The 16,198-nt window shown below is 34.5% G+C and overlaps 2 protein-coding genes across 3 annotated transcripts; both read left to right on the forward strand.

The window, feature by feature from the left end:
- Nucleotides 1-1,003: 1,003 nt before the first annotated feature.
- Nucleotides 1,004-7,997, forward strand: LOC117336404 (cytidine deaminase-like). 2 transcript variants are annotated; one of them, XR_004534601.1, is made up of 5 exons: nt 1,004-1,245; nt 3,099-3,218; nt 6,182-6,293; nt 6,572-6,629; nt 7,794-7,997. XR_004534601.1 is itself a non-coding variant. In XM_033896914.1 (5 exons), the coding sequence occupies exons 1-5, from the start codon at nt 1,323-1,325 to the stop codon at nt 7,911-7,913; spliced, it is 429 nt and encodes a 142-aa protein (XP_033752805.1). In that variant the 5' UTR covers nt 1,044-1,322; the 3' UTR covers nt 7,914-7,997. The 2 variants fall into 2 exon arrangements, 1 of the variants encoding a protein (XP_033752805.1); XM_033896914.1 differs by having other exon boundaries at nt 1,044-1,341.
- A 1,035-nt stretch (nt 7,998-9,032) lies between these two features.
- LOC117336406 (jmjC domain-containing protein E-like) lies at nt 9,033-12,918 on the forward strand. The gene is made up of 4 exons (XM_033896915.1): nt 9,033-10,622; nt 10,943-11,125; nt 11,856-11,998; nt 12,350-12,918. The coding sequence occupies exons 1-4, from the start codon at nt 9,213-9,215 to the stop codon at nt 12,429-12,431; spliced, it is 1,818 nt and encodes a 605-aa protein (XP_033752806.1). The 5' UTR covers nt 9,033-9,212; the 3' UTR covers nt 12,432-12,918.
- Nucleotides 12,919-16,198: the final 3,280 nt, after the last annotated feature.

Genomic DNA, 16,198 nt, shown 5'->3' on the forward strand with positions numbered 1-16,198 from the left:
TCTAGTTGTTTGCTCTGGCCATGTCTATAGGCAATTTATTTTTCAATATTTGTATGTAACCTCATTTCAGAAAACTTTCTATTTATTATTCCTTTAATCATGTAATTATTTATCTATTAGGTAAGAGTGTACGGTAGGTAGGATATTCCCGATCACCTACTCTCTGAGCTATTAATTATCTTTAATTTTAATTTATTTTTTTTTTTTTTTTTTATTATTATTATTTTTCCCCATCTAAATTTGTAATTAGTAGTAGTTCTTTAGGTAAAGTGTGTAGACGCCAGTGAGTTGGTAGGTAATGGATTCCCAATCACCTGCTCTCTGAGCTATCATTTATTTTATCTGAACTTATAATTAGTACATGGTATTGATTTAAATGATTTTTTTTTATAATAAATGTATTACTCTTTTAATTCTAGTTAAAGTGTGTAGAGGAAGTGAGTTTGGTAGGTAGGGGACTCCCAATCACCCGCTCTCTGTGCTATAAATTTTACAATCTTAATTCATAACAAGAAATTAACTGTTTTAAAAGCTTTCATGATAAACTTTAATGCCTTTTATTTGGGAAAATGATATTATTTTTTTTAATACTCTTATAAGTTCTAGTCTGAAATGATACTTGTGATATATTTAAGTGTTTTTTCTGAATCATGCAATTTATGAGTAACTTTATTTTGTTTATTTACCAGTGATATCTCTTAATGTAGTACAATGTATTTGTTGTGTCTAATTTTGTTATTATACTTTAATATGTTTGTCTTAATAATAGCTCACACGAACTAATGTTCTTTGTTTATTAGTATGGGACGTTAGATAAAGTTTCTTGCATCTGGATATTAATACACATACTATGGGAAAAGATGTGTCCGCACGGGTTTGTGTTCCTGTACACAGAAGCTGCGTCATCAAAACGCGTGACTGTGACTAGACATTGGTCTTTAATGCGGTCATCGTGGAAATAAATTACAATTTTCTGACGGAAAAAAAACAAAGCACTCATTTAAAAGTGTCTACATACATAATTCCCTTTTTATTTTATTAAGTGGACGATGACCATCTTTAATCATTAGTGTCAATCCATCCGATCTCAAATAGGTCTACGTACCTGACACGGGGTTTATCACATTGACACGTTTAAAATGATACACGTATACTGTGCCAGGTGAGAAATTGGACTAAAACTCACCCAGAAATGCTATCTCCTGGTGAGGTTTCCTTGGTCAGTCTGTTGGCAGCCCAGACACGGTACGTGCGCTTCTGTATTTATTGACACCCTGAAGTTTGTACATCCGGGTCGAATCTAAGTTTATTTACACTACACAATGAACGTAGACACGTTTGGTGAGTATTACACCCTGGGACACGAACACCAATTCTTATCGCAAGCACTCAGAATTAAGTTTATTGAATAATGTACATAGTGTTTGATACGGCATGTGTATGTATTGATCCTATATGTATATATCTAGGTCATGCCGAACTAGATACATGTACCATTCTCAGGTCGAGAGCATACTATCTCCATACCATACCTATTATCATGCAATGCGACAGTGCGCCATTGTCGAATTCAATATGTGTATACGAAACGTTACTTAGAAAACACAGTTGTGACTACGACAGCACGGTAGTGCAGTATACGAAATGTGACTAGACAGCACGGTAGTGCAGTATACGAAATGTGACTTCAACAGCACGGTAGTGCAGTAAACGAAATGTGACGATGACAGGATGGTAGTGCAGTAAACGAAATGTGACGATGACAGCATGGTAGTGCAGTAAACGAAATGTGACTAGACAGCACGGTAGTGCATTACAGGAATGTGACTACGACAGCACGGTAGTGCAGTATACGAAATGTGACTACGACAGCACGGTAGTGCAGTAAACGAAATGTGACTACGACAGCACGGTAGTGCAGTAAACGAAATGTGACTACGACAGCACGGTAGTGCAGTAAACGAAATGTGACTACGACAGCACGGTAGTGCAGTATACGAAATGTGACGATGACAGCACGGTTGTGCAGTATACGAAATGTGACTACGACAGCACGGTAGCGCAGTATACGAAATGTGACGTCGACAGTATGATAGCACAGTAAAACGGAGTGTGGCTACGATGTTACAGTAGAGCAATATGCGAAATACGATAGCACGGTAGTGCTATTACATAAGCATGACTACTACGATAGTATAGGTTAGTGCTGTACACTACAAAGCCATTACTACGATAGCTCGGTTATGCTGTATATTGCAAAAACATTATTACGGTAGATGGCTGACTACGATAGCACGGCAGTGCTGTATATTTATTACATGTGCGTGACTACGATAGCACGGTAGTGTTATTACATAAGCATGACTACGATAGCAGGTTAGTGCTGTACACTACAAAACCATTACTACGATAGCTCGGTTATGCTGTATATTGCAAAAACATTATTACGGTAGCACGGTAGTGCTGTATATCACATATGGCTGACTACGATAGCACGGCAGTGCTGTATATTTATTACATGTGCGTGACTACGATAGCACGTTAGTGTTGTATATTACATATGCTTAGCTACAATAACACGATAGTGTTGTATATTACATATTCATGGCTACGATAGCACGGTAGTGCAGTATACGAACCGATTCGTTTCACCTTGTCGGTATTTTTATTATACAAACATACTGATGCTACGTATACGCTAGTCGATTATGGTTTTGTCCACTGAAAATGTAAGCTATTGCAGATTGAAACTCTGTAGAAGCTAAAAGTCCCTATTCCCTGGGTAGTGGTTATCTGCATGAGCGAGAATGGTTTGAAGGAGGAAGTAGCTTGGAGTTTGAGAGATTAAGGACGTCTTTCTATCTCAGGCTTGTGAGAGTTTCCCTTTAGTCTAGTGTTAGGACATACGATTAGAGAGCCAAGTTCACTAGTTCGAGCCCCAGGGCAGGCGGGATATTTTTTACTATCCCGGACGTACAACATTTCGTAATGTGTATAAACATCATAAATGTTCTATGATACTTGTATCACGGTTTCGGTATTATTATTGCATTGTTGATTAGCAATCATTAGAATAGTATGTAATTGTACCTTTCCAGACACCAATATACAGTCACTTGTTTCTGCTGCGGTCAAGGCCAAGGACAGAGCATATTGTCCGTACAGTAATTTTCGAGTCGGCTCTGCCGTGCTCTGTGCAGATGGCTCTGTTGTGACAGGTAGGTACACAGTAAATTGACTATGTCCCAGGATTCCTTAGCACTGTGAACTGATTGATTGATTGATTGATTGATTAATTGATTGATTGATTGATGGGGCTTAACGTCCTTGTTCCGGTTATAACCGAGCCTAGGACACTAAGGGGAAAGGAGTGGGTCGGGGCACTAATAGGGAGCAATTCCGCATTTCGTCATCGCCAAATGATTTAATATGGGAGGGAACAGACGATTATCTCTATATCTGAAAAAAAAATTAATTTGGACTGTCACTGAATTGCCTTAATGCCCTACATTATCCTAATCTAGACCTATATGAACCTATACTCTGTGGCGGCTAGCAATTAGCCTACTCTTGTTCGAATACCAGCAGAGGATCTTTAACGTGCACGGCGTGACTCACCGTACACCGGACCCCGGATTAACGTCCCTTCCGAAGGACAATAGCACTGAACACAGTGGTGACCGTAATATATACTACGGTCATCAAAGATAGGTGCGAGCGAAATCGATGAGTTTCGGTTTTTTTTACCGAATTTGCTAGTTTATGATAACATTGAAAGTTTCTGAGGCAAGCCGTAGGAAGATTTTAATATGCTGTTTCGAAATATCATATAATATATTCTTGACAATAACCCATTTTAACGTAAGAAGCGTTGGAAAAATATCTATATGTGAATTTACATTTATTATACCATTAGGAAGTATACTGCATTTTTTTACTTTAATCTCTTTCTTTACAATTATTTTTTTAAAGCAATGTCTTTATATTTTTGAATATAACAAGATAAGAACTGCATCATTTCTTAATTTGATTTGCATTTTTTTTCTGAACTTATATCATTCAACATTGTACCTCTACATATCGGACGTCTTCATTAACCGGCCAATAAGTTTAGTTTCAATGACTTACATTTTAGACAGGTTACAATGTAATAAGAAACAGCTTATTTTAACTTTCCAATTTCAGTATAGAATGACTTTATTTCAATAGAGTTGGTCATCTTAAACCTGTTAACCATTTTGTTAATGGTTTTACGGCTTATTTTGACATTTCCACTTTAATTAAATGGGTATTTCGTTTATAATTATATAATGCCTCTCAGATGGAGTTCTACAATCCTTTCCTTCCAGTCAGGAGATCACCTTACTGTTCTGTTGGCCTGAGGTTATAACACACCCTGCTTTGCACAGCTTCATCATTTGAAGCCATACAACAACAAATATTGACATAAGTATTTCTGTGAAACCAGGACAGTACCTGTATCTGGCTCCTAAAACTCACTTGGCACAGTTCTTAGGTGTGTCAGGCCAATGTCAGTCATGCAGGCCAATAATTATAGCAATTATAACAGATACTGCCATTCATTATAGGTAGTCCTGAACTACATACTTGTGTGTACATTATGTCAGAACATTAATTTAACCAGGTAATGCTCGTAAATATGTACAGTTGTAAACGTATATTTTTCTAATGATACATTTAAATATATAACCTATATAAACTAAATTGATTATGTTAATTTTGTAATTGCTTGCCTGAGCTGAGTACATATATGTACTTATATTTTCCTTTCATGTAGAGAATGTCTTATTATAAAAAAAACATAATTCATTAAATACTTTAAACTTTCAATATTTTGAATAATCTGATACATTATCTAAACTCCCTTTATAGCCATGATATATGTACAGAAATATTCTAATTGAAATAATTTTCAATTCCTTAATAAAATGAAATACAATTTAATTACATTTTAATAAAATATGAAATAATAAGCAATTAACTTTCATAGAAACCTGATTATAGCATAAATTGTATAACTGTCTTTTATGGATCTTAATAAATATAAATTTAACATGTAGGCATTATTACCATGTATTAACAATAAAACAAGTATTCCTAGTAGGTTAAACAAATGTTAATAGTAATATAAAAAGAACAAAAGTAATTTGTAAAAATTTATTTATTTATATATATAAATTATATTAAAAGCATCAAAGTATTAATATATATATGATATAGTCTGATTATAAACCCAGGGCAGACATGGTGCCTTATAGGACTCCAGGTAGACTCGGAGTCAAAACAGAGTGCACTCCAAGTCCAAATGGAGTGCACTTGGGTGTTACCTTTAGTCTACACTAAACTGTACCTTGAGATAAAGAGAAAAACAGACTGGGGATTTTCTAAGGAAACGTCAATCAGTCTGAATCCGTAATTTGTTTACAATAATGCATTAAAACAATTTCACATCAATAGAATTTGTATTAAATCATTTCGAAATATAAGTACGTTATATACCGGCCGTGTTATATCGATGAGATAATACTTCAATGGTCCTTGAAGGGTCGCATACCTGACCCCTTATTTAAGAATTGTACCTCATTTTGACTGCGTATAAGGTACCACATGGCTGATATTACGCGGTAGTCCCAATAAGGGGATATTTAGTTCGCGCAACATCTCCGTCAAAGCATTCTGCAGTATTCCTATTATTCACAGTATACATGTAAATTAGCTCTGAATTGATTTTCGCGCTGCATTAAACAACCGCGAATATACCGAAATTGAATCCTCCGCGAATATTACCCACTTATCAGTATCGTATATGTGCCTTATATGATGTAAAATGAATGTCTTTGGGAAGGTGTTTTGTTTTGTTTAACTCACTGTTGGCTCATGTAAGAGTAATCGTATAAGATTGTTTATTGCATTTAGTGTTTGAATTTTTTTCGATATAAAACAAGTTCAACTATCCAGTCAGTCATTTCTTTTGACATTTCCTTGCGGAACTAGATTTGTAGATAAGAAAGGAATTTTCTTTTTTTCTTTCTTTTTGGGGGGAGGAGGGGAGGTTATAGACATTTTTCATTTTATAGCTGCACTTTAGATTTTTCAATGGCTTCGTATGTGTATTCATTATCTTAACAAAATGCCCGCTAGTAATGTTTATATCTAACAGGCGTGAATGTGGAGAATGCGTCATACGGGCTAAGTGTCTGCGCGGAGAGAGTGGCAATTTGGAACGCTGTGGCACAGGGACACACAGATTTTAAAGGCGTCGCCATATCATGGTAATATACACATGTACATAAATAAAGGAACCCAAATTACACGTACCTCGTATCTGTTATTGTCGTAACGTTGAATTGTCACCAAAAAAGGTTCATGTACAGTATATAATTCCGCTTTAGAGTGGTCTTTACAGTGGCCATTGAAGTGGCCTTTGCAGTGACTTTTACAGTGGCCTTTGCACGTCGTCTTTTTGCTTCTTCTTTTTCTTTTTCTTTTCAAATGGAATAAAAAAGAAAATCAGCCAATCACTTCCTGTTGTGTCTATTTTAATTTGCAGTGATATAAAGGGAGACTTTAAGGGGTCATGTGGTGCTTGCAGACAGGTGTTTGCTGAGGTAAATATAATTAACACATCTGTATAATACTTCTCACGGCATACATTGTGTTCCCCACGGCGTACTCGATTGATGCTTACGTCTGTTCGTACTGCTGCAAGGTTTTGTTTCCGATTTCGTAATGCACTTTGGTTAAGCAGCAGCAACGCAAAATGGCATTCTATCTCATGTCCAGAGCTATAATGTCCCTCTACAATTATTTCAATTCATTTGACTAATATTGTGTACATACCTTCTTCAAAAACTATTGTGTGATATACTGCAATCAGATATTCGCCTGTCTAAAGAGGGCATTTTGTGTGGACAACGACTTCTACAATTTCTATCGAAACTTTTCGCAACTTCAAATCAGTACACACTGAAGCTTTTTACCTGGTATACGGCATAATGACCTTTATGCTTCTTCTAAAATGTCTATAAACATTTGTTTAAACATGTTTGATAACAAGTGTCTGGAAGGACACGGAGGTATTCACTGTTCATGATTGGGAGAGGAGAAATGGTATTAGTCAGCCATCTTGGAAACAGTTTTAGTTCATTATTATTACATTTTTCTATTAATACTGTTATCGCCCTTCCAATTCAAGGGCCAACATGCTCGCTTATACGAGGCGCAATCAATATACATTTATGTGTCGTCTTGCCGTGAGAATTTTTCAATCAAGTCTGTTATGTCAGAACTAATCAGGTGTCGGGAACGCCATCTTCATCGTCTTCACTGCAGCCTTAGGTTATTGTCAGCTCTGAGCGTGTCACCTTGCAGGTGATGCAAGTAAACTTTTCTGGAGACTGTTATGAAAGTCCCCCGGTTTGTTGTCCCAGGATACATCAACTTTGGGATCGAGTGGCATCATCAAAGTAAAATTAGCGAGGTTTGGTGTGGAGAGTAGACGTTGTCTGTTGTTTATCTAGTACATGTACCATTGTAATGGCACGTCTCGAAACTGATTTTACCTGACATATTCCAAGGCTACATAAAATTCAATTTGTTTACTTAGCGCGGAACCTTTTGATTTCAAGGATGACCAAAATTTTGAAGAAAAAAAATGTACATCGAGCAACCTAATCTCAGATCTGTTGTACATTATATTAAACCTACAGTATATAGATTTTTAAATTATATAAACTGAGTAATCTAAATTACATGCATTGTATATGTTTTAGTTTAACCTGGAGATGCCGCTGTATCTTGTCAAGCCAGACATGACAGTAAAAGTGGTCACCGTTGCGGAGTTACTTCCCCTTTCTTTCACACCAAAATCTCTGCAGGAGGAACGCATATAATGGATGAAATACTCTCCTGATGTTTGTGTTAGAGCAGCTATACCCTATCAAATGGGGTTTTCAAGAATATAATTTTGAAACGATTTTGACTTTTGTAGTTTTATTTATAGATAGTGAGTCTCGAATATTTTTCATAAAAAACATCGACTCTCACCATGATATGTCATTGTTTCAATACAATTGTTTCTCTACACCTGATTCATGCCATTTTTTCAGTTCAATTGTTTCTCTAAAGTTGATTCATTTCATTGTATCAGTAAAATTGTTTCCCAACATTCTCGTTATTGTTTCAATACGCAAAATACGCAAGCAACAAGGATTTTCTTCCAGAGAATCTTCAGCCTATTAAAAAAGCATGCTAATCAAATTTTAATCACTTCCATATACTAGTAGTAATAGTATATGTGAGACATTTAACATTTAAAAAAAAAAAGAAAAAAAATAAAACCTAGATTCTACATAACTACACCCTCTCTCCTGTTTACATTGTGTAACTTTATCACAAAAAAAATCATAGTGATGATAATCAAGTTGGCCGACATGTTTTATACCATAAAACATGTCGGCCAACTTGATTATCATCACTATGATTTTATGTCGTGATTTACGACATACATGTATTCCAATATGTGTTTTTTTAATGTTTGGTTTTCTATATATCATAGAAGTTTAATAAACTACATGATCCGAGATCAAGTATAACACATACAAAATATTATTTTGTTAACGTTCAATTAGCAATGTAACAATCGCGTCTATGTGTAAAATGTATGCTTAATTTATATATTTCTGGACAATGTATGCTAAAATGATAAATTTCTGTACAAGGTATACTAATTTTCAGTCTGAAATAATGAGTAGTTATGAATTTAATGTACAGGGAGCGTAGACGATGATTGATTCATTAATTCATTCATTCGTACATTGAAAACTTTATTCCTAGTTCAGGTTATAACCGAGCTTTAGTCATGTACGTTCATGTACAGTTCTTGCAATCATGTTGAAATTAAGGGTGCGGAAGTGGTAACATCTACTGGTATATTTCATTTTCATCTTGTCTTAATTTAAAGACAGTGAATTGTAGTATTTTTTTATGCACAGAGTTTTATACAATCATGAATTTATGAGCAGTTTATATACCGATGTGGAAAGAATTTTTTTCCAAGGGCGTCGACAGAAATTTCGAAACGAGAGGTATACCGTGATATAAGAATTATTGGGTAAAAACTAAAGAATCAGAATGTGTGGTGGCACCTTAATTGTCTGTGTATTAGGAGTGATGTCCCTTTAATTTTCAAGATGGCAGCTTCCGTGTATCAACACCGGTCCAGAGACAACAAACCAGAAATGTACTGTTTATTACTTATTACTTTGTTCAGTAACATCGTGATATCATCTGTTGATTGCCATGATATGTTTTCTCCGGCTGATATTTTATCTTCTGTTGACAACACGTGTTTAGTCTTGTTGACCGAGTTTTCTAGCATGGACACGTCAGCTGTCTTCGATGATCTTACCACCAAAACATTTATTGACGAATCGCGTGTACGGTTTGGTTTAACTGAAGTTACACCTTTTGTATGGCCTAGTGGTCAGAGTTTATCAGTAGAGCCTGCTATTCGTTCAGGTCAAACAGAGATAATTGTATTTGAAAGGAGAATCCCAGATAGGACTTGTTTGCTTATGAGAAAAAGTCCGTCTTCTCTGAGTCCAATTCCTTATTCGGGATTTGTGAGTCGTGAAAGTTTGACTGATTTTATAAACAGCAAGTGCAACACATATATGTCTCCAAATGGAGGACTAACTATAGAAGGTCATCATAGAAAAGAAATCTTAAATACACTATTCTCTGTAGATCAGGTTTCGGATGTTACTGTGAGGAATTTGAATATAATGGACTTGCACTTATCAGATATTGGTACAAAAACTTCAAAGACTAGGTCTTCATCCTCAGAAAGCATGGATAACGGTGATGCACAAGAAACAAACTCAATAAAAATGTCACACGGTTTTAAAACGAAAGATGAAGAAAATCTACAAAATTATAAAAATGATCCGGAAGAGGATTCTTGTCAAACAGATCAAATCTTAGATGAAAGTCTGACATACAAGAGATACAATTTTGATGCTAACGAAGTTTATACGAATAAAGATATTCCACAATGTGAAAGAATAAGTGAACCAACAAAAGAATTTTTTTTCCATGAATACTTAAAAATTTCAAAACCGGTTATTATAGAAAATATAACTAAATCATGGCCCGCATTTCAGAAATGGACAAATGAATACTTTAGAAAAGAATATGGTAATCATGATGTTTATATAAAGTTAACACCAGGAGGAGAATATGAAGGAGTTGAACAAGCAGATCTCTGGGAAAATTTCAACTCTTTCTCTATCCCTGATGAAGTCCAAGTTCAACTGCCACATCCGGAATTAGTTGTTGTACGACCAGCATCACTGAATTTGAAATTCTCAGAATTTTTAGACATGATTGAAAATGTTACCAGAGGAGAATTGAAAAATGTTTCAGCATATTTAGAATATTCATCAATTCCTCAACATCTGCCAGAATTAGAAGATGACATCCAAGAAATGCCATTTATTGCCCCAGGAGTACATAAATTGGAACACCTTAACATCTGGCTAAGTGATGGAAATACATTAGGCAAACTTCATTTTGATCCATATGATAATTTTCTTTGCCAGGTAAGGAAAATACAAAGATTTTGATTTAGCTGTAGATTTTTATTTTTCGTACAGAATTACACAATATGTGCTACTAGTATAATTGTATAATATTAACTTCTTTAAAAATATGCAGGACAAATGAAACTTATTGGACATAATAATACATGTATATGTAAACTGTATTTATTTTACAACAAATACAAAAACAAGTTATATTGCCTAGTAGCTGTAGTTAGGTGGAAGGCAATTTGCGTTTTCAATACTACCCAAACACTGTTTGTTTTGCTCAGATATATTTAGAAGAAAGTAATCAAGTACATGTATCTCCTCTTTAACAGATACATGGACAGAAGCAAGTGATTCTATTTGATCCACACAAAAATGAAAATCTATATGAGGCGCACATTGCAGAAGCTATTTTCTCATACAACAAAACAACAAAAGAGTTCAGACGAAGCACCCTCGTAGACAGTACATCAATGGTTATGTCCCCTGTTGATATCATGAAACCAGACTTTGAGGTATTTATATATATATATAATTACATTGTGTATGTGTATTCATAATTAAATGTGACCTATAATGAGCAGCTGTTTGCAATTTTATTCTTTCAGTGCTGAAAGAATTGTCTAGTGATAAAAATGGCAACAGCTTTCTCTACTGAATAAGCTAAAGGGAAGTAACCTCTAATCGAGTTCATGGAAATTGATGATATACAACTTTTATTCATTCAAAGTTAAGAAGTATTGGTATGTCCTGTATCTCTTGAAAATCCAACAGTTTTACTGTAAATAAATATGTTTAACTTCTTATCATTCATGGAATTACAGGAATTTGTCCTCAATATATTTGCATTATATGTACCCTAGAGTACTGTACAATTTGGATTTTGAAGACGATCATTTGAAAAACTGATTTGTATGTTTGGTATTATACAAACCAATGTGACTAATCTAAAGACCTAATGTGTACAATGTTCTAAATTATACAGGATCAGCAAAAAAAAAATTTCCATTATTTTGTCTTATTTTTTTTTATAATATATATAGTATTTTGGGTTGCTGAAAATCTTTTTGTTATGGATTTTAATTTTATTCTTTCAATTTGTGTATCAGTTTTATATATGATTTCAACATTTTAAACAACAAAATATACATTCAAAGAACTTTTTCATTTTACATTTAGATTTATTTAAAAGTGTTAAGATTAGAAATGTTAACATGTCCTTAAATATTGTTTCTTCTTTTTCAGAAATTTCCACAGTTTGCATCAGCTTTGCCTTTAAACTGCACATTAAGGGAAGGAGATGTCCTCTTCATGCCAAGCTTCTGGTGGCATGAGGTCCAGTCCTCCCCTAATCGGACAGCTGGACATAACCTTGCTGTAAACTTCTGGTCAGTCTGATCATAGAAAGAGAGACAAAATTACTTTTAAATGCTATACTTGTACATCCTCTCATAGAGTATAATACATATATACTGAAATGTCATAGCATAATGTTTAACAAAATAATTAGCATTAATGAAAATTAAATTGATTATGGATAAATTTGGAACTGCACTGCATATAATTTCGTGAGGTTGAATCCATTTGTTACATATACAGTTATACTAATGACATATTTGATTTTCCTATTCAGGTAACTCTATATGAGCTGTATTGATGATCTACTATTGCTTTCAATTTAATCAAATATATTCTACATATTATACATATTATAACACTTTGTATTTAAATGTTAACAGGTATGATCCCTTCCTGACCAAAGAGTTCCCATGTCCAGAATGTCGATTGGACATCAATCCAAGGTACCGCCACCTGCTTTGACCCAAATTGACCCGTGACTCTATCAGTGGCCATGATGATACAGGATACAGGAACCCTTCCAGTTTGACTCCTGTCCTGTCAGTATTGAGACATTTTACATTTCTTCTGTGAGCCTTGACCTGTTTTGTGAAGATGTGTGACATTTCTACTGTGACCCGTGCCATTGTCCATAATGATGTGTGACCTTTCCATTATGACCCCTGTCCTGCCCATGAAAATGTGTGACATTTCTACTGTGACCCCTGACCTGTCCATGATGATGTGTGGCCTTTCCATTATGACCCCTGACCTGTCCATGAAGATGTGTGACCTTTCGATTATTACCCCAAACCTGTCCATAATGATGTGTGATCTTCTTTCTGTGATGCCTCACCTATCTGTTTTGAGCATCAACATTGTCTTTGGGCACGATCATTAAGTTGACCTATAGTAGTATAAGAACATGTTCCAGGTAAATTTTTCTCAAAGCTAAGAGAGAAGGACCGAGGACAACAAGATAGAGTTGACCATATGGAGACTGTTAGTTTATAATGTAATACTTCAAAAATAGATATTGCATGCAGGTGTTAATACAAGCCTTTGAAGTCTTTGTCAAGGCTAGTATGAAAACAACACAAAATCAACAGGACTCTCTAGTCTTTATTTCATAAATGAACAACTCTGTTCCAATCAATCCAAATGAAATGGTAATGGCCATGTGTGGACTGCCATTTGGTTTTATGTACTCCTTCTAAATGTGTGGGGAAAGCATTTGTTCTGACAACAGTTTTCTGGATCAATGTTTTTGTGTTTGGGCAAAATGTTCACCCCAAGAACTTTAAGTTCCTGTGTCAAATATATCTTGCCTAAGGACGCCAGATGCATGATAATTCTGACCTTTGACCCAAGACCTCGTAGTATTGATGCATTCCAAGTTTGATTCTTTCTCAAGCTAAGACAGAATCCAAGTTTCCCAAGTAGACTTAACATCTTAGCTTGAGAAATTCAAATTGCCTTATGTCTGTGCATGGTCCAATTCCTCTGTAAACAATTATTTTTATTGCTATTTCTTTGAAATGCTGAGATTTCTCAAACTTCACATGTGGGTTCCGCTAGGTTCCTAGTTGTGCCCATTCAGTTTTGAGTCTGATTTCCTTTGTTATCATATTTTTAAGAAGAAAAAGAGTAGAGATAGGAAAAGAAGAGAAAAGATCAGTTTTGAATAGAACCAACAAAGATCATTCATTTGTGGGGCCAAGGTCCCTCTGGGATCTTTTAAATTGTTTCAACATCAAAGTCTACTACAATTACATGTATCTTGCATTGTAAGTTTCTTATGAATGAGAGATGAGTGATTTAGGTTAAATATTGGCTTTGAAATGGGGAATCATTTATCCCCATGTATTAACACAAAAATATATATATATGTGCCTGAGTTTAAACATTCCATTTATTATTGCCTTTGATTTTGTACGTACCACAGGTATATATGTAAGAACGAATTATCATGTTATTAATAGCTCAATGACAGATAATCAAATCTTTGTGCCATTTTGATGTCAGTTGTGTATTTTATTGTATTTCTATTGTATAATTCTGAATTAAGATTACATGTAGTCCCATGAGACAGATTTCTATACTGACATGCTTCATCAAACTACAAACTACAGTGTTATTTATTTGTAGCTCTGTAGATTCAATCAAATGTGCAGTTTTCTGTGTTTTTAAATCTTTATCTGTTGATGTTTTTTCTTTGCATTTATCTTATAATTTGTGTTGTATTTATGTGATCTGCTGAAGTCCAATGTCATTTGTAATGAGAAGGGAGATATATAATATATATAATTATATATGTATACTGTGTTGATGCTGTATTACAAGGGAGATAACTCTGCTTAGTGTAGAATTTCTATTTTATTGTCAGTTATTTACACGAGACACTTTTATTTTATTGGTACAATGTAAAATAAAGATTTACACGAGAAAAAAACGACTCCGTCTTGTTGATTAAAAGTTAAAGCTGAGTAAGTGAATGAGTATACTACCTGTACAATATAGAGTTTTCAATTCATGGTAATAGAATTGCTCTGTGCAAGAAATTGAATGATATTTTGTTATTTCAGTATTTAGAAAAGATATACATGTATGTATATATATTTCCGGCCTTAAACATACTATTTTGGTATATTTTGATATGTTTTGTAGACTGGAGTGTATAATTGCTATCATTTCTATCTAGATACATGTATATCTAAATCTAAACTTCACTACATCAAGTCGATATGTATACATATGTACATGCATACTATTATTTTTTTCTGAAAAAATAGGCCTACATTGTACCCAGTCACACCACAGATGTTCTTTTGTTATACATATGTTGACAGGACAGTGATTTAAACGTTAGTAACTTGAGACCGTTATTATCCATATTTGATTTCTACCTTTTTTTGTCCTAAATGATTAATACAGCAACATGTGGTAAATTATTGAAAAGTACAGGTACATGACAATACCTTGTTAATGTGGTTTAAATTGATCTGATGGAATTGATATTTGTCGTGAATTGATCATACTGGCCATTCGTGTGGTATACCGACACAACGATCTACAGTATGCTTAAGTTTAAGGCAGGAATTTTGAGGCTGAAATTATATCGGAAAGAAACAATGGATGTATATCGATATGGGAAATAACGATAGTTGTTCTAAAGCATGTTTTTAAAAACGTAAAAATAACAACCCGGCCAATTAAAATTACTCTATTATTTTGATATACTATTAATTGTTTACGTATTGTGTTTAATACGTTCAAAAGCTGCCATCCTCTCTCGATTGATTTTCAATAGGATCACGAGCTGTCATCCTACAGTACTCTTGTTCCGTACGTTCACAATTTTCCATCCTCTCTCGATTTATGATCAGTTACGTTTACAAGCTGCCATCTACTCGATTCATGTTAAATTAGTTTACAAATTGCCATCCTCTCGCTCGATTTATTTTCTCTACGTTCTGAAATGGCCATCATCTCGATTCTTGTTCAATACATTCACGAACTGTCATCTTCTCTCAATTTATGTTCCAAACGATCACAAGATACTATCCTCTCTCAATTAATGTTCAATGCATTCAAGAACTGATATCCTCCCTGGATTCAAGTTTGATATGTTCACGAACTTCCATCCTCTCTTGATTTATGTTCAATATATATATACGTGTGTTCAATAAATCGAGAAAAAGAGAGAATGGCCATTCGCGGATGTACAGTATTTAACACAAATAGAAAAAAGACGGCAATTCATGAACGTATTGAACACTAATCGTGAGAGGACGGTAGTTCTTGATTGCACAGTATTGAACACGAATTGAGAGGATGACAGTTCGTAAACATACTGAACACGAATCGAGAGAAGATGGCAGTTCGTGAATGTATTGAAAACGAATCGAGAGGATGGCAACTTGTGAACGTACTGAACATAAATTGAGAGAGGATGGCAGTTAGTGTACGAATTGAACATAAATCACGAGAAAGATTGCATTTTGTGAATATATTGGACATGAATCGGGAGACGATGGCAGCTTGTGAACATATTGAACATAAATTAAGTTAATATGGCAGTTTGTGAACGTACTGAAAAATAATCAAGAAGATGGCAGCTCGTGAACGAGAAAACTACAAAACTAACAAAAACAAACAAACAAAAAACAATAATACATATACGTTGTATTGTTTTTTCTTCAGTAACTTGTCATGTTTTTATTCTTCCATGACCAAATATTTATGATAAT

This window comes from Pecten maximus, chromosome 10, assembly GCF_902652985.1.
Source record: "Pecten maximus chromosome 10, xPecMax1.1, whole genome shotgun sequence".
Classification (NCBI taxonomy): domain Eukaryota; kingdom Metazoa; phylum Mollusca; class Bivalvia; order Pectinida; family Pectinidae; genus Pecten; species Pecten maximus.